The sequence below is a fragment of the Oncorhynchus mykiss genome, chromosome 2 (genome assembly GCF_057628025.1).
Source record: "Oncorhynchus mykiss isolate SJ-2025 chromosome 2, ASM5762802v1, whole genome shotgun sequence".
Classification (NCBI taxonomy): domain Eukaryota; kingdom Metazoa; phylum Chordata; class Actinopteri; order Salmoniformes; family Salmonidae; genus Oncorhynchus; species Oncorhynchus mykiss.
In genome coordinates this window covers 21,137,892-21,162,916 of record NC_143023.1, presented here as the reverse complement: position 1 = coordinate 21,162,916, position 25,025 = coordinate 21,137,892, and the positions used below count along the sequence as shown (strand labels likewise).

At 42.2% G+C, this 25,025-nt stretch overlaps 3 protein-coding genes across 14 annotated transcripts in view; all 3 read right to left on the bottom strand.

Annotated features, from left to right (window-relative positions):
• The window catches only part of LOC110537667 (hormone-sensitive lipase), a 42,005-nt gene extending 30,573 nt beyond the window's left edge, over positions 1-11,432 (bottom strand). Inside the window, exons 1-2 of one of the 2 annotated variants that reach the window (XM_021623893.3) lie at positions 10,869-10,986; positions 2,302-2,342 (exon numbers count right to left, since the gene is read on the bottom strand). In XM_021623893.3, the coding sequence (XP_021479568.3) occupies positions 2,302-2,317 (16 nt within the window). In that variant the 5' untranslated portion in view covers positions 2,318-2,342; positions 10,869-10,986. Of the gene's footprint in view, positions 1-2,301; positions 2,343-10,868 lie in introns of both variants that reach the window. The other variant, XM_021623884.3, reaches the window with a different exon arrangement.
• Positions 11,433-11,664: 232 nt separating this feature from the next.
• LOC110537828 (B-cell antigen receptor complex-associated protein alpha chain) lies at positions 11,665-16,703 on the bottom strand. 2 transcript variants are annotated; one of them, XM_021624248.3, is made up of 5 exons: positions 16,487-16,703; positions 13,356-13,706; positions 12,625-12,740; positions 12,344-12,406; positions 11,665-12,207 (listed from the first exon to the last, which is right to left on the bottom strand). In XM_021624248.3, exons 1-5 carry the CDS (start codon positions 16,524-16,526, stop codon positions 12,082-12,084), a joined length of 696 nt encoding a protein of 231 aa, XP_021479923.2. In that variant the 5' UTR covers positions 16,527-16,703; the 3' UTR covers positions 11,665-12,081. The 2 variants fall into 2 exon arrangements, with proteins under 2 accessions (XP_021479923.2, XP_090048701.1); XM_090192575.1 differs by having other exon boundaries at positions 13,356-13,703; positions 16,487-16,682.
• Positions 16,704-16,745: 42 nt separating this feature from the next.
• arhgef1b (Rho guanine nucleotide exchange factor (GEF) 1b) overlaps positions 16,746-25,025 on the bottom strand; it is a 62,614-nt gene continuing 54,334 nt past the window's right edge. For all 10 annotated transcript variants that reach the window (XM_090192339.1, XM_090192317.1, XM_090192334.1 and 7 more), the window contains 4 exons: positions 22,084-22,230; positions 21,727-21,989; positions 21,239-21,342; positions 16,746-20,974 (listed from right to left, as the gene is read on the bottom strand). In XM_090192339.1, the coding sequence (XP_090048465.1) occupies positions 21,271-21,342; positions 21,727-21,989; positions 22,084-22,230 (482 nt within the window). In that variant the 3' untranslated portion in view covers positions 16,746-20,974; positions 21,239-21,270. The remainder of the gene's footprint in view (positions 20,975-21,238; positions 21,343-21,726; positions 21,990-22,083; positions 22,231-25,025) is intronic.

Below are 25,025 nucleotides of genomic sequence, written 5' to 3'. Positions count from 1 at the left end.
TTATCTGGACACTTTCTATTTTTGATATTACATTATGCAATTAACCATTTACTTTGCCATTGTTCCTCAACTGCAGTGTATGACATACCATTTTGTAGCTCTGAGTCTACATTCATCCAAAGTAAAAAACACAATTTCAAATTTTGCAACATAAGACTGAACCCAGGTGGTCGGTCACAAACTGTTGAGGACTTAGCATAACATTTGAATTCAACAATGTTTTGCATTGACTTACCCTGCAACCTAACATGCCCGTGAATTCTTAAACATTGTCGAGGCTAGTTATTTATTTATTTTACAGTTGGCTACAAACAGTAGCAGCATAAATACTTCAAAGTAAAATATCAACTGTCTGCATGTTCACTTTAAATTCAACTAGACTACAGACCGGCTGCCTAGAAAAGCTAAGGGATTTATTCTGCAATGGTGGTGAAAATGAAAGATTCTAATGTCTATTTTTTTTTTTTTAAATACTAGTTTTCGCTCTTCTCACTAAGGCCAAATGGCTGATCTTATTTTATGACTAAGTGTCTCATATCCCCCATGTGCACAAAATACTTAGGCTACTTGCAATACAATACTTCAACCACTAGAGAATATGTACAGGGTCTATTTTCTACTCAAGCAACATTTATGATGTTTCTGGCCCACTATTTATCCTGAGAACATGACATTAAGAGGGCAAGAGGACAACTCAGACCACTAAACCATCAATCAATTAAACTAATCAAATGAGTGAAAGCAGCAGCACACTATATTCTCTCTCAAGTCTATAGAGATGGTGGCAGCCTATGCAAGCAACAGCGGTTCAGTCCATATCACCCATCTAAAATCTCTGAAAGAACCTAACATGGTTTCAGTCGCACTATGACCAGTCAACTTTTACACCAGGCAGTTAAGTGTAAACAACCACACTGAACTAAAAGCGACATCTGGTCCCAAGACATTAAAGATGGATGAATACCGGCATTAATAAATCATGTACAACAACTACCACCGGCAGCACAACAGGCTTCTAATGAGCCCTACAGGGGGAATGGTGTGGATGGGTGAGAGAAAAAGATAAGGTAAATAATGTGTATGCACAGGCAGATACATACAGTGCCTTGCGAAAGTATTCGGCCCCCTTGAACTTTTAGACCTTTTGCCACATTTCAGGCTTCAAACATAAAGATATAAAACTGTATTTTTGTGAAGAATCAACAGCAAGTGGGACACAATCATGAAGTGGAACGACATTTATTGGATATTTCAAACTTTTTTAACAAATCAAAAACTGAAAAATTGGGCGTGCAAAATTATTCAGCCCCCTTAAGTTAATACTTTGTAGCGCCACCTTTTGCTGCGATTACAGCTGTAAGTCGCTTGGGGTATGTCTATCAGTTTTGCACATCGAGAGACTGACATTTTTTCCCATTCCTCCTTGCAAAACAGCTTGAGCTCAGTGAGGTTGGATGGAGAGCATTTGTGAACAGCAGTTTTCAGTTCTTTCCAAAGATTCGCGATTGGATTCAGGTCTGGACTTTGACTTGGCCATTCTAACACCTGGATATGTTTATTTTTGAACCATTCCATTGTAGATTTTGCTTTATGTTTTGGATCATTGTCTTGTTGGAAGACAAATCTCAGTCCCAGTCTCGGGTCTTTTGCAGACTGCATCAGGTTTTCTTCCAGAATGGTCCTGTATTTGGCTCCATCCATCTTCCCATCAATTTTAACCATCTTCCCTGTCCCTGCTGAAGAAAAGCAGGCCCAAACCATGATGCTGCCACCACCATGTATGACAGTGGGGATGGTGTGTTCAGAGTGATGAGCTGTGTTGCTTTTACGCCAAACATAACGTTTTGCATTGTTGCCAAAAAGTTCAATTTTGGTTTCATCTGACCAGAGCACCTTCTTCCACATTGGTGTGTCTCCCAGGTGGCTTGTGGCAAACTTTAAATGACACTTTTTATGGATATCTTTAAGAAATGACTTTCTTCTTGCCACTCTTCCATAAAGGCCAGATTTGTGCAATATACGACTGATTGTTGTCCTATGGACAGAGTCTCCCACCTCAGCTGTAGATCTCTGCAGTTCATCCAGAGTGATCATGGGCCTCTGAGACTATCACAGTGCAGGTGCATTTATACGGAGACTTGATTACACACAGGTGGATTGTATTTATCATCATTAGTCATTTAGGTCAACATTGGATCATTCAGAGATCCTCTCTACTTTCGCAAGGCACTGTATATAGGCATTAAGCATGCTGTAGGTCACAACTACTCTAAAGCAATGAGTATAAATAGTTTTTTCTACCCGTGTCGGGGTTCATGGTTCTGTCCTCGTCAGTCACCTCTCTTCAACAACAGCAACAAGAGAAGGAGGGAAGAGAAGAGTGAAGTAAAAGAGACAGACAGAGTTTTAAGATTTATCCTCCCGCGCTTCACCTTCTCTCCCTCACTTGGTGACTCTTCCCCTGTCTGTTTTTGTGTCAGGCAGCATGTCATTCTTTATCCACTTCCAACCAGTCTTGTTTTTCTATTCACTCTGTTCTCCTCTCCCCCACTCTGTTTTAAAAGGGCAGGGATTCTTTAGCCACATGCCAGCAGTCCCACTGAGCTGTACTCTGGGGACATGACTCTTTTCCCAGTCAGGGTAAAACAGACATTGTTTGCATGCACACAGTATACACACAGAACCGAGTAGGGGGATTGGGTGCATGCATGTTCCCTGATGTCAGATTGAAATAATACCCTTTTCCAAGTGGTGATATACTGTAGCCTAACCTCTGCCTCTCCCCCCTGGAAGTTAGTAACCTTGGCTGTTATTGGCTGTTCAGCAGGCAACTCCCAGTGACCTTCAGCCAAATTGGTAGATACCATGGTCAAAAGACAACTGCGTGTGAGCATGTGAGAGAGAAAATTCCTTTTGTCAGATTCTAGTAGAGCACTAACAATAAAATCAATACATCATTATTGGGGAGGTGCTAGAGCTGGCTGAGACAAAAAGTCATATTGAGATAAATAACTTTTGCATGATAAATGTTTTAATAGACAGTTAATTTACATTAGCGGCAGGGCTCTAGACATTTTTTCCAGTGCCTAGTCAGTCAACTGAGATGGTAGCCTATGATTAAAAAAGTAAGCTATTTCATCGAACATCCAGGAAATGCATGATTGATATTTTGATGTTCAACCTGTCAAAATAGGCTACAGAATGATCAGATTTCTTTTTGGCTCTTCAGGGAATTTGTCGACATCTTTGTGCATATTGGAGTATAAACTATAATATTCACCACCTGAGGAAGTGGGAAACTAAAAAAAACACTTAAGAGATTGCTAACTCTGAATATGATATTGTTGCTATATAGTCGTGTAGGCTAATTGCTTAATCTACCAGTAAAATGTAGACTAATGTCCTATAAAAACTTTGCAGCAATAGGCCACATTGGTAAGAGGAAAGCAATGTCGCTGTCGATAATTTTCGGTTTATCATCCAAGCTCTAGGTTTTAGATCCTTCGTTTTATAGTTATGATGAGGTAAGCCAGTAGTAAAGGAATTTTAAAGCAATATTATTCTAGATCAAAGGGTAGGTCTACATTTCATTCACTGAATTTACAGGAGGTACATTTAAAAGTATGGTTAAGTAGGCTATAGGATAAACTAATTAAAAGAGTAGACTCCGGGCAACGGTCCAACAATTCCTCTTTCTCAGCGATGTGTCATTCTGGTCATGCACGCCACGGCCAACATAGCTAGTTCGTAGCTAGCCAGAAACTCCCCCCTATGTGTTGACATCATTTCACAGGATTTGTTTTTTGGACAGAAGATGTAGAGATCGGTAAGAAATAGCTTCTGTAGCCAAATATCTTAGATTTTTTTGGTCATGTTTTAAATGACACGCCCCAAAAGCATTTTAAGGCTAAATTGACCACAAATACAAAGTTGCCAATGTCTACGCAATTGATACGAACAAGTGACATAAAATGAAAACCTAGAGGACTGCATTAAAATATAAACTGTAGACTATAGTGATATTTCAATTATATTGAAATACATTTCATGTTCAATCAAATGAGTTATATTTTGCTACAGGTTACTGTCTAACTTGTCTCAATATATTTCAAATCCTAGATGCTCTTAAATGCTAGTAAAACCAAATGCATGCTTTTCAACGGTTCGCTGCCTGCACCCGCACGCCCGACTAGCATCACCACCCTGGATGGTTCCGACCTAGAATATGTGGACATTATAAGTACCTAGGTGTCTGGCTAGACTATAAACTCTCCTTCCAGACTCATATCAAACATCTCCAATCTAAAATCAAATCTAGAGTCGGCTTTATATTCCGCAACAAAGCCTCCTTCACTCACGCCGCCAAACTTACCCTAGTAAAACTGACTATCCTACCGATCCTCGACGATGTCATCTACAAAATAGCTTCCAATACTCTACTCAGCAAACTGGATGCAGTTTATCACAGTGTCATCCGTTTTGTTACTAAAGCACCTTATACCACCCACCACTGCGACCTGTATGCTCTAGTCAGCTGGTCCTCGCTACATATTCGTCGCCAGACCCACTGGCTCCAGGTCATCTACAAGTCCATGCTAGGTAAAGCTCCGCCTTATCTCAGTTCACTGGTCACGATGGCAACACCCACCCGTAGCACGCGCTCCAGCAGGTGTATCTCACTGATCATCCCTAAAGCCAACACCTCATTTGGCCGCCTTTCGTTCCAGTTCTCTGCTGCCTGTGACTGGAACGAATTGCAAAAATCACTGAAGTTCGAGACTTTTATCTCCCTCACCAACTTCAAACATCAGCTACCTGAGCAGCTAACCGATTGCTGCAGCTGTACATAGTCTATTGGTAAATAGCCCACCCATTTTCACCTACCTCATTCCCATACTGTTTTTATTTATTTACTTTTCTGCTCTTTTGCACACCAATATCTCTACCTGTACATGACCATCTGATCATTTATCACTCCAGTGTTAATCTGCAAAATTGTAATTATTCGCCTACCTCCTCATGCCTTTTGCACACATTGTATATAGACTCCCCCTTTTTTTTCTCTATTGTGTTATTGACTTGTTAATTGTTTACTCCATGTGTAACTCTGTTGTCTGTTCACACTGCTATGCTTTATCTTGGCCAGGTCGCAGTTGCAAATGAGAACTTGTTCTCAACTAGCCTACCTGGTTAAATAAAGGTGAAATAAATAAAATAATAACCGCCTGCCGTTGTGCCCTTCCCATTTTTTTTAAACCTTTATTTAACTAGGCAAGAGACATAGAACATACATGGAGAGGACTGAACAAATTCTCATTTTCAATGACGGCCTAGGAACAGTGGGTTAACTGCCTGTTCAGGGGCAGAACGACAGATTTGTACCTTGTCAGCTCGGGGGTTTGAACTTGCAACCTTCCAGTTACTAGTCCAACACTCTAACCACTAGAGTCCAACACTCTAACCACTAGGCTACTCTGCCGCCCCTTGAGTAAGTCACTTAACCCACCCCCACAACAACTGTTCCATGGGTGTCCAGTGTGGCAGCACTACGCTGCAACCTCTTCAACCTGCATGTCTTTCGGAGAGGTTGGGACCAGAGGTCAAATTTCAGTGTGACCTTGTGAACAATAGACCAATAAAGGATCTTCATCTACAGCCTACTGCACACTCACATGCAAACAGACACTTACTACACCACAAACACCTCATACTGTCTGAACATGTGAGTTCAAGTCTTAACAGTAATACTGAACCTTTGAACATGTACTGTTTAGGGATGCTGAGATGTGTGTGTAGGCCAGGCCAAGTCTTGAGAAATGTCTAAATCTGCTCCAGGCCTGAACCTCATTGTTGAATGCACTGTACGTGCCAGGGCAGCAGCTGGATTGGTTGTAAGCAGTGCAGTGGGAACAAATTATTGTTGGTGGGAGGCAGCTCAGCTCATTTCTCCTGGATTGCAGCTTGAGTCTGACTGGCTAGGCCTTAATTTTGTTTTGGTTAATTTAGTGACCCACCAGGAAGTCTGAGGGGTTATAGAGGCTGTCAGAATGTTTAGGGAACCACATACATACAAAGTCACCTTTCAACTGAAAAATGCAAGGTGAGGTGGCATCCTAATGATCCCATAGACTGCAGGACAAACATGATGAATCATCTGAATACAGAGTAAGGATAGGTTAACTGAATGTTTTAGCACCCTCCCTGATAAGCTTATCTTCAAAGAAAAAGGTACATTCTCAGCCCAGTTACAATGAGAAAAGTAAGGAGGCAGGCAAAGAGAGTGAAATTACTTTCTACATTCTAGATAGGAGAGGCTTACAAGTTAATCTTGAAAATAAAGTCTCATTAAAATGAATAACCATGTCTGCTCGTATTTCCAAACTTGGTACCTCAGTATCCATAGCAGATATAATTGGCTACTTGACATCCATTTAGTGTCTCCTATGCTCTTTGAATACGTTGCATGTTAATGATATTCAAATAGTCAGGTATTCATTTAAACACTGTGGACTCACATAATTGAACAAAATACAGAGGGTCTACAGAGAGTGTGGGTACAGAATTCTAAGAAGACCATTAAAGCGCAAAGTTCAACCACTAATATGAATACTAAAGCCTATAGTATGTGTAAGTTACCCTAGAGATGTGATGGGTGGTGCACACCGCACTGCTCTTTAACTTTAGATAGCATAGAACAGGGGTGTCAAAGTCAAATGGACGGAGGGCCAAATAAAAAAATCAGCTACAAGACGAGGGCCGGACTGTTCGAATGTTCATTGAAAATTTTTTAAATGACGCATATAGTCTAGTGAACCTAATTGAACCTACTGAAAACCTAACAAATATATTACAATATGATCAGATAAATAAAGCAATATTTTCTTATGGCTCTGTCAGTAATCTTTAATTTTCAACAGACACAAAAGACAAATTTCCTTTATATAAATATCCCCATAACATGAACATTAAATGAAAGAAACCGGTATTCAAGGCACCATCAGTAGACTATATTTTCTATTTTAGCAAAAGTGGGCTAAATTTACTTCAAAGAAAAAACAATAATAGCAATTTTCTATCATCCACTCAACTGAAATATTTTTAAAATATAATTGGATTGAAATACAAAAAAATAAAGTGCAAAAATCTATTAATCAAAAACAACACTTTGTTTAAGGAGAAGTAACATGCAGTGAAAACAAATATTAAATTTTAACTTTTAAACTTGAACTGAGTAAAAACTCTAAATATGTGATTGCACAGTAATGTTCACTTGTTTGAGGTTGAGGGTGATACTTGGTGGTGTCCCATCTTTTCCACAAGTTCATCAATGTTCGGGGTAAGGCTCTGAGCTGAAGAAATCCTCAGAATTGAGTGGAGGTGTTCAGCAGTAAGTCGACTTCTGTGTGATGTTTTGTTCAGGTTCATCAAAGAAAACAGTTGTTCACACAGGTATGTGCTGCCAAACATAGACAACGTTTGAGCAGCCTGGATGCGCAGCTGGGGCATTGTGCCGGGGAGGAAACGGGCGAACTCTGCAGCACCCACTGCCGCATATTTTGCCCTCAGTGCATCATTGCATTGGAGGTCAATCAACTCCATTTGGAGGTTTGGTGGTGAGCTTTCCACGTCAACAGCAAATGGGTTACCGAGCAGTTCCAACCTGCTTTTTTGTGCTTCAAAGTCAGCAAATCGGCGTCGAAAGTCAGCGGCAAGCATACCTATTTTATCAGCCAACTGTGTGCTCGGGAACGCACTGGTAGAGAGCTTCTCTTTCATGGTCTGGCAGCTGGGAAAGTGGCTCAAATTTTCTTTCCGCATCTGCGTCTCCCACAGAGTCAGTTTGGTTTTAAATGCCTTCACTGTACTGTACATATCAGAGATGACACGATCCCGACCCTGCAGCTGCAAGTTTATTGCATTCAGATGACTCGTAATGTCACACAGAAAAGCCATTTCACACAGAAACATTTCGTCTCGGAGTTGTGTTGTGTCTTTCCCTTTGCTGTCCAAGAACAGACAAATCTCCTCACGAAGCTCGAAACATCTTTGAAGCACCTTTCCCTGGCTTAGCCATCGCACCTCTGTGTGATAAGGCAAATCACCATGCTCCGTTTCTAACTCCGTCAGAAATGCCTTGAACTGGCGGTGATTCAAACCTTTGGCTCTGATAAAGTTAACTGTGCGCGTGATGATGCTCATTACATGCTCCATTTTCAAGGCTTTACCGCACAACGCTTCCTGGTGTATGATACAATGATAAGCTGTCAGCTCACCTGTCGCGTTTTCCTCTTGCATCTTTTCCCGTATCTTCGCCACCAGTCCGCTCCTGTGTCCACACATCGCAGGTGCTCCGTCGGTTGTCAAACCCACGAGTTTTTCCCAAGGCAGCTCCATCTCATTTACACATCTTGACACCTCTTCATACAAATCATGCCCCGTAGTTGTGCCATGCATAGGACGTAAAGCCAAAAACTCCTCTGTCACGCTTAGGTTGGAGTCCACTCCGCGGATGAAAATTGACAACTGGGCAATGTCAGAAATGTCGGTGCTCTCATCCACAGCCAAGGAATATGCAATAAAATCTTTTCCCTTTTTCACAAGCTGCTCTTTTAGATTGATGGACAACTGGTCTACTCTCTCGGCAATGGTGTTTCTGCTCAGACTCACATTTAAAAAGAGTTGCCTTTTTTCTGGGCAAACTTCGTCACAAACTTTAATCATGCAGTTTTTGATGAAATCCCCCTCCGTAAATGGCCGGGCTGATTTAGCGATCTCTTCTGCCAAAATAAAACTGGCCTTGACAGCAGCCTGGCCTTGTGATTTGGCTTTTTTGAACAGAGCCTGTCGAGATTTGAGGCCTCGTTTTAATTCCTCTGCCTTTTGTAGCCTTTGTTCCATGTCCATATTCTTGTTTTTGTCCGCGTGTTTCGTTTCATAATGTCGTCTCAGATTATACTCTTTCAGTACCGCCACACTTTCTCCACACAGAAGACACACAGGTTTTCCAGCTACCTTCGTGAACATATACTCCGACTCCCACCTTGTTTGAAACCCCCGGTTCTCAGTATCCACCTTCCGTTTTGCCATTTTTGATGGGTATCTGAAAGTTAATTTTACTGTGATGCTGACGACTGCTGTGCCAATAAATATTGAAATGAAGCAGCCTACTGCTCGGTGCGTCACCTTTGCATTGTGGGAAATGTAGTATTGGTGCGTGTAAAAGATCTGCGGGCTGCCGGCTTGCTGCGGGCCGGTTCTAATAATAAATCAAGATCATCCCAGGGGCCGTAAAAAACCTTCTTGCGGGCCGGATGTGGCCCGCGGGCCTTGACTCTGACATATGTGGCATAGAAGTTAACTTTCATCCAAAATGTCATGGTACCAATAATAGGCTAAGACGGAGGAAGTAGGCTCCATTGCTAATTGGAAGTGAAGAAGCATTCAAACAGTGTGAAGGCTAGGCTACATCTTCCTCGGGCTGTGTAAGGGGGTGGGGGGGTATTTCCTGTCATGGTGGGTCAGAAGGTGCGACCCTTGCTCCAGACTATTTCAGTTGTGGCCAAACTTCACAACAGGACGTTAGTAACAATGAGCCCCTCGCCACCCCTCACAACCAAGCATGCCTGGTGGCCTCACCGGTTTCCCCTCAGCCCTTTACTACACTGTCTGACTGAGATGACAGACAAGAAAAGAAAGTCTAGCACTACAGGTGGCTAGTCAACTGACAGTTGAGTCAACATCTCATACAACAGGTCATTGCTAAGGTCAGACCTAATCTGCAGCTCATGTTGACAACTAGGCTACATTCACCATTACCTGCATATTTTGATGGATAAGCTAAACGTGTGGTTAATGTTGTGGGAATCCAATCCACAGGTATTTTTGCAATTCAAATGTCTATGGGAAGCAGGAAATCCTACCCCTGCAGAATGCATCTGGCTCTTCGCTCATGATCTGGAATCACTCAAAAAGGGCCTTACAGATAGAGATAATAACAGGTCTCTTTGCACCACAATAACAGTCCAGTGCCAGTTTTCATCCAAGAGGCACATTTGCTGAAGATAATAACATGTTTGTTCACCTCATTATTAAATACCTACAGATAAATGGTTTGTTTGTGAGAGACTATTGTGAAAGGCTCTTGGACATATTTAATCCATTTGTTTTTAAATAGAGTGCTAGTTTAAATAAATACTAGTAAAGAAGCCTGCTATACAGTGGGAGAACTGTCTGACTGAATGATGCTGCTGTTGCATTGTGTAGTTTCTCAACGTCCCTCACCTCTCCACACACAACCAACGTTAATCCCTGACCCCACTGTGTTATCTGAGTGGACAACCTGATCAGGTGGACAGTTGCCATCGTCAGCCTACATGAGCTGGGCGTAAGCAACAGGGGCTAAAGAAAGATGCCGATATAACAGGTAACTAGAGGTTTCGATTAGATACAATGGTCATTCTAACGAACGTTACCGTCAAATACTCCGGCGAAATTGTTACAATTTCCAAGTCATTGCATTGGTACATTGTAGCGCGATAGCGCGTTACAGTACCTACATTATGAAAATAACGAGTTGTGAAAGTTTCCCCCTTGCTAACGTTTGCTACTAAGTTTAACTTCGAAACACAACTATTTTAATGCAAACCTCATCACATAATACAAGTTGCCAGAAAACGTAATTATAAAGTTACATGTTAGACTGTAGACTTCCCGCGGCTTAAATCTTTCTGTAATTTAGCTAACGTTGGCATCCTAGTTAGCTAGCTAGAAGAGAGACAAGAGTTGGGGTTTGCAACCTAAATTAACAATTTAACCGCCATTATCAAAAACCAATAAAGCAAAAGGTCTAACTGCTGTAAATAACGTACCTATTGGCCCCTCTTTATGTTTTGACGAACGTCTTCCATTCAAACCTTTTCCGAGGCTGCTGCTGTTGTTGTTGCCTCCCGTCTTTCCCGACGCCATCTTCGCCCACTATTTTCGCAGCGCATCCTCAAATCTTCTAGTCATACATGTAAAAAGAGCCACACCCACAACCAAAACTGCAGCCAGTCAGCGCTGGTAATGCATTCCTAGAGCCTATTAACGTGCTCCAGTTCGACAAACACCGCCCTCTTTGCTGCGTTGCAATGTCCAAATGCTTTCCCAGATAATCATCTGTGGTAAACATAGTACTGTCTGTCAGTAGGCTTCCCATCACAAGGAGGTATACCTTAATGTATTGTAGGCTAGTGACTGCTTAACAGCTGCCTACAAGCTACAACATCGCCAGTGGAGGCTGCTGAGGGGAGGACGGCTCATAACGGTTGGAATGGCGCAAATGGAATGGCATCAAACCATGTGTTTAATGTATATGATACCATTCCACATATTCCGCTCCAGCCATTCCCACAAGCTCATCCTCCCCAAATAAGGTGCCACCAACCTCCTGTGCTAGAGACCTATCAAGAACCTCTTGGTGTAATGGTAAGGTGTTTGACTGACAAGGATCAAATCACAGTTGTGCTACCCCTCAATTTTGCTACAGTGGTGTCAGAAATGGGATAACGATTCCGAGACTCCATCAAGCAAGTCACATCGGTATGGGTGCGAGGGACATATGACAAATACATACATTTCATGAAGCTAAAATGCTAACTATGTAAGCATGAAAACATAAGGCAATCAGTTTTATAATTTTATTTACAAAGCACAATCCAGGCCTTGAATTATTGAGATTGGAGAGAAAAAAAAAGCATTTGGCCAATGCATACACAAAGCATAGAAAATGCAAACATGCAGAAAAATAATCTCTTATGAATATAAAGTTGTTAGGTATCGGCATTGGTAATGAAAGGCAAAATTGAAAGCAAAATGCCCTTTGACATTGTAGGTTACTGTCTTTTTGGTCCACTAAGAAATTATATTCAAATATAAGCAAAGGCTGCAAGGAAAACGCAGGTCAACTCTATAAATTCAAACATAAGGAGGGGGGGGGCAGTTAAGAAAATTCCTATCAAAACCCTCACCACAATTCTGTTCTATCAAATGGCTCTTCTCCCACCCTCTCTCTTCATCCCCCTCCTTCCTTCCCCCTCTCATTCAAGGCTTCTCCAGTTGGATTTCCTCCTCCTCCATAATCATGTTTCCCACGTCTTGGTAGGGGCCCTGCACCAGAGAGCGCTGGATCTGATCATATGTGGAGCAGCATTCCTCCAGATTTAGACCCTGGATATGGATTGAGGTAAGGGAGGTTATGATAGGTTGACTTCCTCTTTCCTTCTTCTAGAACTTGTTTGATTGACTTAAGAATGGTGAAAACAGTGACTATGACAGAAAGACATTCAAGTCATTCAAGTCCCACCTCATAGATATTCTCCTCTTCCTCTTTGACCCTTTTCTTCTTCAGTTGATTGAGTTTCTTCGTCTTAAAAAGCAGAAGAAGTTGATGACATATTACATAATTCTCTTGGCCAATGGTGTGAAAAAGCCCATTGTAGTCATACAGTAAGATTACCATACATACTAGTCCTTCTGGTTACAGCAGTTTTCAATATTCAATATTGGAATGAGAGCAAATTAGGAATATTAGATCTAGTAGCCTAGCATTAGCAGTAGAAAAGGTGGCCTGCTTGGCTCTCTGACCTTACAGAGCATCATGGTACCATGCAGAAGCACTGCCACCATCAGTAACATTCCCTCGGCAGTCAGGATGCTGTTCTTGGTGCTTTCACTGATGTCCAGAATCTTCACAATCGGCACTGAGCAAGGAGAGAGGGGTCGTATAAAGGTCATCAGAGTAGAACTCACCTGCTGCTCTTTCATGGAAGAGATGCAGGCTAGATGTGCATGAAAGAGAGATAGTGGGGGGATGGACAGAGTACCATGCATCAGATTGCAGCAAGACAGAGGAAAATAGAAAAATTAGACAAACAGCCAGTGTATGTTTAGCAGTGCAATTATTTTCTTTAAACAATGCTCCTTATGACACACAATTTCCCAGGAAAAACTAGAACCATAGCATTTCTTTAACATTTCAACATTGGTCATTTGAATTAAATCAGAGGGATTACTACACAATGTAGCCATTCACTGGTGGCTTAAGTCTAGGTGCTTTAGGTGGATTGCATTCTACTGGACTGGGCAGTGGTTAACTGGATTTGTGGAACACAAAGCATTCTGCATTGCTTAGCTGGTTTGACCCCACCCCCCAGACACCCACATGTACAGACAGACACACATAATATAAATACTGTACACAAAGTACTGTGAGTGCAGACCAGGCTAAAGCTTTTGAGGGTTACACACACACACAAGACCTGAAGGAAGGTGACATGGGTGCTTACTGTGAGGGCTTCACACACACCCACACTCACTGTAGACATGCAGGAAGGTGCCGTGGGTGTATACAGAGGGCCGCATGGCGCTGTGGTTGAGGAAACACTGGTACAACCCTGTGTCGTTCAGACGGACCTCCCTCAGGATGAGTGTGTGACACATGACCCCTGCTGCCGTCAGGTTCCCCCCATCCACCGTCACACGGTTGTCTCTCCAGTCCACTCCCCGAAGGATGCCTTTGACCATGTGGGGGCTGGTGGCCCAGGTGGTGTCCACGGCTCCCCCTGTGACTGAGTAGCAGCAGCGCAGGGAGGCGGTGTGAGAGAGCTGCACCCTCTGAGAGGGCCTGTCTGGCTCCAGAGTAACCTGGATACGGCTGAGGTCACCTGCTAGAAGGCAGAGCAGCAGGAGTAGGATGAGGTTGACCCATAACACACTGATCAAAGGTCAGTTATTGACAGCATATCTATATAATTTTGCACGTCCAATTTTTCAGTTTTTGATTTGTTAAAAAAATTTGAAATATCCAATAAATGTTATTCCACTTCATGATTGTGTCCCACTTGTTGTTGATTCTTCACAAAAAAAATACAGTTTTATATCTTTATGTTTGAAGCCTGAAATGTGGCAAAAAGTTGCAAAGTTCAAGGGGGCCGAATACTTTCGCAAGGCACTGTATAAGTGTAGGGTAAGTGTAGGGTATGGTTTCTAGTGTGTGATGATTGTGGACTACAGGAAGAGGAGGACCGAGCGCGACTCCATTCTCATCGATGGGGCTGTAGTAGAGCAAGTTGAGAGCTTCAAGTTCCTTGGTGTCCACATCACCAACATTGTCCAAGCACACCAAGATAGTCGTGATGAGGGCACGACAAAACCCTATTCCCCCTCACGAGACTGAAAAGATTTGGCATGGGTCCTCAGATCCTCAAAAGGTTCTACAGCTGCACCATCGAGAGCATCTTGACTGGTTGCATCACTGCCTGGTATGGCAACTGCTCAGCCTCCGACCGCAAGGCACTACAGAGTAGAGGTCGACCAATTAATTGGAATGGCTAATTAATTAGGGCCGATTTCAATCGGAAATCTGTATTTTTGGGCGCCGATTTGCTGTTTTTTTTTGTTTTTTTTTACACCTTTACTTAATCTTTATTTAACTTGGCAAGTCAGTTAAGAGCACATTCTTATTTTCAATGACGGCGTACAAACGGTGGGTTATCTGCCTCATTCAAGGGCAGAACGACAGATTTTCACCTCGTCAGCTCGGGGGATCCAATCTTGCAACCTTACAGTTAACTAGTCCAACGCAATAACGACCTGCTTCTCTCTAGTTGCACTCCACAAGGAGACTGCCTGTTACGCAAATGCAGTAAGCCAAGGTAAGTTGCTAGCTAGCATTACATTTATCTTAGAAAAAACAATAAATCATAATCACTAGTTAACTACACATGGTTAATGATATTACTAGATATTATCTAGCGTGTCCTGCGTTGCATATAATCTGACTGAGCATACAAGTATCTAAGTATCTGACTGAGCGGTGGTAGGCAGAAGCAGGCATTCATTCAAACAGCACTCTCGTGCTTTTTACCAGCAGCTCTTCGTTGTGCGTCAAGCATTGTGCTGTTTATGACATCAAGCCTATCAACTCCAGAGATGAGGCTGGTGTAACCAAAGTGAAATGGCTGGCTAATTAGCGCGCGCTACTCGCTCTGAGCCTTGGGGTGGTTGTTTCCCTTGCTCTGCATGGGTAACGCTGCTTCGATGTGGTGGCTGTTGTCCTTGTGTTGCTGGTTCGAGCCCAGGGAGGAGCGAGGAGAGGGACGGAAGCTATACTGTTACACTGGCAATACTAAAGTGACTATAAGAACATCCAATAGTCAACAGTTAATAAAATAAAAATGGTATAGAGGGAAATAGTCCTATAATTCCTATAATAACTACAACCTAAAACTTCTTACCTGGGAATATTGAAGACTCATGTTAAAAGGAACCACCAGCTTCCATATGTTCTCATGTTCTGAGCAAGAAACTGAAACGTTAGCTTTCTTACATAGCACATATTGCACTTTTACTTTCTTCTCCAACACTTTGTTTTTGCATTATTTAAACCAAATTGAACATTTTTCATTATTTACTTGAGGCTTAGTTGATTTTGATGTATTATATTAAGTTAAAATAAGTGTTCATTCAGTATTGTTGTAATTGTCATTATTACAAATAGATAAAAATAAAATGTAAAAATGTAAAAAAAAAAAAAAATTCAAAAAAAAAATAATAATTGGCCGATTAATCGGTATCGGCTTTTTTGGTCCTCCAATAATCGGTATCGGTATTGAAAAACCATAATCGGTCGACCTCTACTACAGAGTGTAGTGCGTACGGCCCAGTACGTCACCGGGGCCAGGCTTCCTGCCATCCAGGACCTCTATACCAAGCAGTGTCAGAGGAAGGCCCTAAAAATTGTCAAAAGACTCTAGCCACCCTAGTCTCAGACTGTTCTCTCTGCTACCGCACGGCAAGCGGTATCAGAGTGCCAAATCTAGGTCCAAGAGGCTTCTAAACAGCTTCTATCCCTAAGTCATAAGACTACTGAACATCTAATCAATTGACTACCCAGATTTGAATAACTCTACCTACATGTACATATTACCTCAATTACCTCGAATAACCATTACCCCCTGTATATACCCTCACTATTATTTTACTGCTGCACTTTAATTATTTGTTACTTTTATTTCTTATTTTTCTTTTAGTATTTTTCTTAACTGCATTGTTGGTTAAGGGCTTGTAAGCAAGCATTTCACAGTTGTATTCGGCACATGTGACAAACACAATTTAATTTGATTGCACAACCATCTGCTCTGGTAGGAGATACGGTTCATTAGAGCAGAACAGATACATTACTCACAGCCAAATAATCTAATGTTCCAAGGGATACAATGGGGGGAAATTGTTTTAATGTTACAATGCATGGTTTAAAAAGGCTTGAAATCTGTTCAAAGCATGTTGAACCTATTCATATTAATTCCCTCAAACGCCATAGTTTTACACTTCGGTCTCATCTTCATCCTCCACCTGTAATGTAACTTCTCAAATAAAGGTGAATATGCACTAAAAGACTAACTACCCTGCATTGTTTATCAGCATATCCTAGCAGCCCTTTACTCACCAGCCCAGAAGCAGAGGAACAAGAATGTCACGGCCACCATCCTCTTCACTGTGTTTTATATTGGTTGCCAGTCGTTGCAGATTTTAAAAAGCCTTTATGTTATTTTGAGTGTTGTGCCTTTCAACACAGCTATACACTTCTACCCAGTTGTCTTGTGAATAAACCTTCCTTCCTCTTTTGTTGGTCTCTCTGTGTCAGGATATATGCTTGAATGATTGCAGTGTTCTAGAACTCAAAACAGTAAAAGACCCCCAAAATGTTGTTTTTTCTTCCCCATTTATTAAAAAACAGAAAATTAAAATAAAAAAAATAAAAACGTACCTCATTTCTTCTGAAGTATACAATTAAAAGCTCTTACACAATGAAATCAAAGCCAAAATACACAGTATAGATCTTGCATATTCATTTGTTTATAGATATACATGTGGCGGATGCATGTGCGACAGACCAGACCCTGTTCTATACAAAGCGCTGGCTAGCTGGTGCAAACATGGCGCTGGTCAAACCTTGTGGTCGCTGAGGTGAACACACACAATACACTTTGTAACATACATACCCCTGAGATAGCATAGTTACAGGGGACACTGCAGGACTTACACAGCCACCCTACAGTCAATCCGCCACAAACCACCTATCTGAAACCTTGGATTACCTAGAAGTAAGGCCAGGGGGGTTTCCGGACCATGTGACCTGACTAGGAAAACCTCCTGGCCAGACCTAGAATGCATGTTGCTTTAGAGATTGCAAGAAAGGCATTTCACTGTACTTGTGACATTAAAACTTGAAACTGGAGACTTGATGTTGGTCACCCAACTCTTTCTACGTTAATTTCATGGTTCTACCTTAACAGCCAAACATCTCCCCAACCAAACGTGTTTGTTTACTAGAGAGCCATTTGGGGGGAAAACAAGCTTGATCATCAGAACATGGCACCCTTCTCTATAAATACATTTTATACATATAAAACTAGACCACTATGCATTTGTAAATAGGATACATGAGGGGAAGCAAAGGGAAGAAAGAGAGAGAGGTTTGTAAGCACACGTTTGCCAAGTAGTCTTGAGACTACAGTGGCAGTGGAGTTATTAACCTAAGCTGGTATAACAGGATTTAACCTGCTCATTACTGTGCTTCAATGGTGAAAAAGCCCAAGTTAGAGATAATCTCTTTAACCTCATCTTGTTGCCATCTAGTATTGTATAATACAAGTGAGTTGTCTCACATATGGCAAACAAAAGCTATCCAAGACTCTTCCTCTTTCTCCCATTGTTGCCAATTGCATAGTACATCATTACAAAAGTTCCTCTCAACAAAACATCACCAACAAAAAGAAAACCTCCCGACCCGTTTAAGCAAATTAAATAAAATACACCGCAACGTACAGTGAAATTGTGAGATAAGAAAATGTGATGAGAGTAGTAAGGACTACATTTCTACGACTTCTAGAAGGAAGACAGGATGAATGAGAGATGGAGACTATTATTGTGGACTTGGTGATGGAGAGGGGAACACGAGAAAATAAAGGGGTGGGGGGTGAAGGAAAAAAAGGCAATGAAGTCTCAACACAACTTGTAACTACGCCCTCTGCTTCTTAGAGTAACTATCAATAACATTTGCATAATTACATATTTGGGGGAGGGTGTAAGGGAATGGTTGCTATGGCCACAACGAGAATGCATAATTCAAAAGTGATCGTGAAAGATAACTGTCATTCCAACACTGGTGAGAGTGACGACAAGTCGCGCCTGCAATTCCTGCATCCGAACTCCCCAGACCCGCTTCTTTTCATTCCATAAGTGGTCTATAGAAACAGTAGCTTAAATCAGTAATGATGGGTCTCATCTCAGTATCTTTCTGTATCTTACTGTACTGTACCGCCACCCCATGCTGTCCCTAAACGTGGTCCAGTCAATATCAAAGTGACGCTAGGTGAGTCATGTCTATAACAACACAGTGCAGCCCTGCTCACACATGGTAGCAATGAAGAGAGGATTTGAACGGCAGTGTGATTGTGAAGTGTCCAGTTAAATCTTGTTCATTAGTCTGGGGCAGCAGCATGGATGGATGTATCACAATACAGTCTTCATACAAGCTTAGATATCATTATCTCTCCTCTACGTTTCTACCCACTGTGTTGTTTTCTCTACATGTGACGCTGGAGTTTGGATGCAGGAGAAGCAGAGAGCCACGGCTGCTTACTGTAGGCATCCCTCTCCAATCAGCATGAAGTGACTTTCTCCTATAGTAATAAGCAGTGGGACAGTATAAACAGCTCATATGAGGATCTACAGGTACATGGGTCTCTCTTTGGTCCCGTTTCCCAGTCCACAGTTCAATGCCACTACTCTAAATCATCAAAATAATAACAATAATTACAATCAACTCCTGAAGAAAAATACACACAAAAATGGTATTGCTACCATAAAATGTATCATACAGCATATAATACTGTGTCTCCCTCTGTCTCCCTCCTTTCTTTACAGAGAAGCTACTAGCCCTATAGTCAGGAAGTCGACTCCAGTCACATCACACGCGTGATGACCGTGCTCCTGTGTGACCATTGTTACTGCACTGGGCTCCCACGCAATGTGAGTATCAGTGTGTGTATGGGTCTGACTGACTGCGTCTATAACCAATTCTTCATTTTATTAAAGATTTTTTTTACTCCCTTTTTCTCCCCAATTTCGTGGTATCCAATTGGTAGTTACAGTCTTGTGTCATTGTTGCAACACCCGTACGGATTTGGGAGAGGCCGAAGGTCGAGAGCCGTGCGTCCTCCGAAACACAACCCAACCAAGCCGCCCTGCTTCTTGACACAATTTCCACTTAACCCGGAAGCCAGCCGCACCAATGTGTCGGAGGAAATACCGTACACCTGGCGACCGTGTCAGGGTGCACTGCGCCCGGCCCGCCACAGGAGTCGCTGGTGCGCGATGGGACAAGAGCATCCCTGCTGGCCAAACCCTCCCATAACCCGGACGACGCTGGGCCAATTGCGCGCCACCCCATGGGTCTCCCGGTCACGGCCGGCTGTGACAGAGCCTGGACTCGAACCCAGAATCTCTAGTAGCACAGCAAGCACAGTAGCACAGCTAGCACACTCGGGAGGTCCCTATAACCGATTCCACAGCACATTGAACACTGAACTTCAAGTCTTCTCTCTACATCTACCTCCATCACCATCTAATACGCTGCTAATCAAGTTGGTCTTCCAAGGAATAACCCTTCTGCCTCCTCTCCTCTCTTCCTTGCTGTATCCCTCCATCTATAATCTACATCCTACTTCAGTCATAAAAATGGTCCTCCTCTCCTTCCATCTCTGTATTTTTGTCCATCCCTCTATTGCCCGGCCCAGCACAGTAGCAGGGTCCAAAGGAGAGGCGGCTGAAGTCAAAAGCAGTACACACACCATCTATATCCCTAACAACATGATCAATTCAAATACTACTGGATGAATGTTTGGGCTATAATTACAGGTCTAATAGGACTCTATTAGACCAGAAGGCCATTTTGCTTCTACAACACTGTAACACACAAACACACACACACGCAGATCTTCTCAACAATTGGGGTAAAATGTAAAAATGTATGCATGCATGACTAAGTCGCTTTGGATATAAGCGTCTGCTAAATGGCATATATTATAATAATAATAGTAATACATATTAGCAAATTCAATGTTGGGAATTCAGTGTTGTTGGTCACTTGAATTGGATTATACTAACTTAAAGGTGCATCTCTGCTGTACTTTGGCATGTACTGGATATAGGGGCCTACGAAATGTTCAGTAAAATGTCCCAAAAATCCCAGGATTTTCAGAAATCTCCGGTTGAACGACTCCCAGAATTCCTCCTTATTCCCTCCTGAATCCAGGAATCTTCCAACCAGGATTTGGGGAAAACCTGTTAATTTTGGTTACCAGAAAAAAGTTACCAGAATTTCACAACCCTGAGCATGTTCCTGTCTGGTTCTACAGCTCTACATCGCCCTCTATAGGGCTGACACTAGTATCTCGCTCTACATGCATACATGGGGGTTTATTATACAGTCCAAACCCCTACAGTTGGCAATGATAGATATATTTATTGAACATGCACTGAGGGAAGTATCTGTTGTGTGTGTGTGTTGCAGAAGCTCACAATCAATAAGCCTAGGCAGCATCTCTCTCACAGCAAACTACTGCTCCAATCTTTGGCACCTGTTTGCAAAACTCCCATCTCTCACACTCTCACGCACTTGCACATACGAGCATGTTCACAAACACGCACAAACACACCTCCCACATTGCATTACTCAACTACTTTGCGTAAAGCCGTGCTCCTCTGCCTTGCAAGGGCCTCACAGTTGGCTGCGACCCCCTGGAAATCTTTAACAAGGGCTCAGGCATGGCTGTGGAGCACAGAGTGTTTAGTAAATAGGAAATTCCAGGACGCATTCATCAATCCTCCAAAAGCAACTCGAGCACTCCAATCCAGCACTTACAGTGATCTGAGGAAGACCAAGAGATGACAAGGTTAAAGAAAAGATTTGGTGAGATTAGACAACATATCCTTGACACAATTCTAGTATTAATACCCATGGCATTGCAGAGCCTGAGGTAGAAGTTGGTAACCACAGACCTAAAATCAGATTACTCAAACCCCAACCCTTATCTTAACTAGAGGGATAATAAAAGATCTGACCCTATATCAGTGGTAAAGGAAAACTCCTCCCACAAGACATCAGTATAAAGGGTTGAATATGAAGGTTTACCTGGTGTCCTGAAAGTGGCGCTGTGTGTCTCACTAGAAGTTGCCCCCCTCCAGGGAGAACTTAGACAGGGCCTGCTGCAGCCGGTGGTGCTCCTCCTCAACACTCTGATGGAGCAAGATCAGCAGTTAAATGCTGAATCACACACACACACACACACACACACACACACACTTCACCCCTCCGTTTCCGCCATCCCTTCCTTTCATAATCTTCTTTCCCTTTTGTGTGTGCTCTTGTGACATCACACAGCTAGCTGCAGACAAAGGCCATTGTCCCAGAACTCCAATTTCACATAGCCATTTCAGTAACAATAGCAGCAGAGCAGCACAAGCCCTGGTGAAGTGATTTTCTCTATCTTTCTCTTCTATGCTGCTGTTTGTCCCCATCTGTCAAACTTGGCTCCCTCCTTTTATGCTTCAGTCATCCTTTGCAACCCAATTACTCAATCCTCTTTCTGCCATCCTTCCTTCCTTCCCTCATTCTCTCACCTGCAGTCTCTTCAGCTGTACCTCCAGACTCTGCAGTTTCCGGCGCACCTCCTCCATCCTCTCCTGGGACAGAATCAGAGGAGTGCTGATCCCTCCCTCCTCGTCTATCTTCATCCCTCCACCCTCTCCTCCTCCTCCCTCCCCCTCCTCCCCTTGCAGTCCTTGGTCCTGGCTCTCTGGCCCCTCCCTTCCATTCTGCTCATCAGGTTGTGAGTCGTCTGATAGGCTGATGCTGCCAACCAATAGTCTCTTGAGGTACATGACTGTGGGAGGAGACAGGAAGAGTTGATGTATGACAGTAAGAGGAACATCAGTGAAAATGGTAACCGCTTGGACCAATCAAATAAACCCACTCACCTTCGTTTAACGCGCTATTGGCCACTTTCACCTGATCACTGTTGCTGTGGCCAATCAAGTCGAAGCCTTTGTCCGAGAGGTAATCAATCAGAGAATGATGAGAGTCCACAGACTTCATCTCATCAGTCAGGCTGTCCTTATCTCGTTCTATAGACACAGGAACAGTCTTGGTAGTAATGCAGTAACAGTAAAAACACAGTAACAGTCTTGGCAGTAACAGTAAAGACACAGGAACAGTCTTGGTAGTAACACAGTAACAGTAAAAACACAGGAACAGTCTTGGCAGTAACAGTAAAAACACAGTAACAGTCTTGGCAGTAACAGTAAAAACACAGTAACAGTCTTGGCAGTAACAGTAAAGACACAGGAACAGTCTTGGTAGTAACACAGTAACAGTAAAGACACAGGAACAGTCTTGGAAGTAACAGTAAAAACACAGGAACAGTCTTGGCAGTAACAGTAAAAACACAGTGACAGTAAAAACACAGCAACAGGCTTGGTAGTAACGCAGTAACAGTCTTGGCAGTAACACAGTAACAGTAAAAACATAGTAACAGTCTTGGTAGTAACGCAGTAACAGTCTTGGTAGTAATGCAGTAACAGTAAAAACACAGCAAGAGTCTTGGTAGTAACACAGTAACAAGCTTGGTAGTAACACAGTAACAGTCGTGGCAGTAACACAGTAACAGTAAACACACAGTAACAGCCTTGGTAGTAACACAGTAACAGTCTTGGTAGTAACACAGTAACAGGCTTGGTAGTAACGCAGTAACAGTCTTGGCAGTAACACAGTAACAGTAAAAACAAGCAACAGGCTTGGTAGTAACGCATTAACAGTCTTGGCAGTAACGCATTAACAGTCTAGGCAGTAACACAGTAGCAGTCTTGGTAGTAACACAGTAACAGTATTGGTAGTAATGCAGTAACAGTCTTGGTAGTAATGCAGTAACAGTAAAACACAGCAACAGTCTTGGTAGTAACACAGTAACAGTATTGGTAGTAACACAGTAACAGTCTTGGCAATAACACAGTAACAGTAAAAACACAGCAACAGTCTTGGTAGTAACACAGTAACAGGCTTGGTAGTAACGCAGTAACAGTAAAAACACAGCAACAGGCTTGTTAGTAACGCATTAACAGTCTTGGCAGTAACGCATTAACAGTCTTGGCAGTAACACAGTAGCAGTCTTGGTAGTAACACAGTAACAGTCTTGGTAGTAATGCAGTAACAGTCTTGGTAGTAATGCAGTAACAGTAATAACACAGCAACAGTCTTGGTAGTAACACAGTAACAGTATTGGTAGTAACAGTATTGGTAGTAATGCAGTAACAGTCTTGGCAGTAACGCAGTAACAGTCTTGGCAGTAACGCAATAACAGTCTTGGCAGTAACAATAAAAAAAAACAGTAACAGTCTTGGTAGTAACAGTGTTGGTAGTAATGCAGTAACAGTCTTGGTAGTAACACAGTAACAGTATTGGTAGTAACACAGTAACAGTCTTGGCAATAACACAGTAACAGTAAAAACACAGTAACAGTCTTGGTATTAATGCAGTAACAGTATTGGTAGTAACACAGTAACAGTCTTGGCAATAACACAGCAACAGTAAAAACACAGTAACAGTCTTGGTAGTAATGCAGTAACAGTAAAAACACAGTAACAGTATTGGTAGTAACGCAGTAACAGTCTTGGAAGTAATGCAATAACAGTCAAAACACAGCAACAGTCTTGGTAGTAACACAGTAATAGTATTGGTAGTAACACAGTAACAGGCTTGGTAGTAACGCAGTAACAGTCTTGGCAGTAACAGTAAAAACACAGCAACAGTCTTGGTAGTAACACAGTAACAGTATTGGTAGTAACACAATAACCGTCTTGGTAGTAACACAGTAACAGTATTGGTAGTAACACAGTAAAAGTATTGGCAATAACACAGTAACAGTCCTGGTAGTAATGCAGTAACAATAAAAACACAGTAACAGTCTTGGTAGTAATGCAGTAACAGTAAAAACACAGTAACAGTCTTGGTAGTAACACAGCAACAGTCTTGGTAGTAACACAGCAACAGTCTTGGCAGTAACGCAGTAACAGGCTTGGTAGTAACGCAGTAACAGTCTTGGCAGTAACACAGTAACAGTAATAACACAGTAAGAGTAAAAATACAGGAACAGTATTGGTAGTAACACAGTAACAGTCTTGGTAGTAACACAGTAACAGTAATAACACAGTAACAGTCTTGGCAGTAATGCAGTAACAGTAAAAACACAGGAACAGTCTTGGAAGTAACAGTAAAAACACAAGAACAGTCTTGGCAGTAAGGCATTAACAGTAAAAACACAGTAACAGTCTTGGTAGTAACACAGTAACAGTAAAAACACAGGAACAGTCTTGGCAGTAACAGTAAAGACACAGGAACAGTCTTGGCAGTAACAGTAAAAACACAGGAACAGTCTTGGCAGTAACAGTAAAAACACAGGAACAGTCTTGGCAGTAACAGTAAAAACACAGTAACAGTCTTGGCAGTAACATTAAAAGACACAGTAACAGTCTTGGCAGTAACAGTAAAAACACAGTAACAGTCCTGGCAGTAACAGTAAAGACACAGTAACAGTCTTGGCAGTAACAGTAAAGACACAGTAACAGTCTTGGCAGTAACAGTAAAGACACAGTAACAGTCTTGGCAGTAAGGCAGTAACAGTAAAAACACAGAAACAGTCTTGGCAGTAACAGTAATAACACAGTAACAGTAAAAACACAGTAACAGGCTTGGTAGTAACACAGTAACAGTCTTGGCAGTAACACAGTAACAGTCTTGGCAGTAACGCAGTAACAGTCTTGGCAGTAACGCAGTAACAGTCTTGGTAGTAAAGCAGTAACAGTCTTGGTAGTAACGCAGTAACAGTCTTGGTAGTAACGCAGTAACAGTCTTGGTAGTAACGCAG

What these genes read in the sequence shown, in the direction of transcription:
- LOC110537828 (XM_021624248.3), bottom strand. Translation starts at nt 16,526, where the DNA reads ATGGTGGCCGTGACATTCTTGTTCCTCTGCTTCTGGGCTG. An exon ending in GTTCCTCTGCTTCTGGGCTG is followed by an intron (nt 13,707 to 16,486) that starts GTGAGTAAAGGG and finishes TCTGCCTTCTAG; the next exon opens with CAGGTGACCTCAGCCGTATC. An exon ending in CACCTTCCTGCATGTCTACA is followed by an intron (nt 12,741 to 13,355) that starts GTGAGTGTGGGT and finishes CTCCTTGCTCAG; the next exon opens with TGCCGATTGTGAAGATTCTG.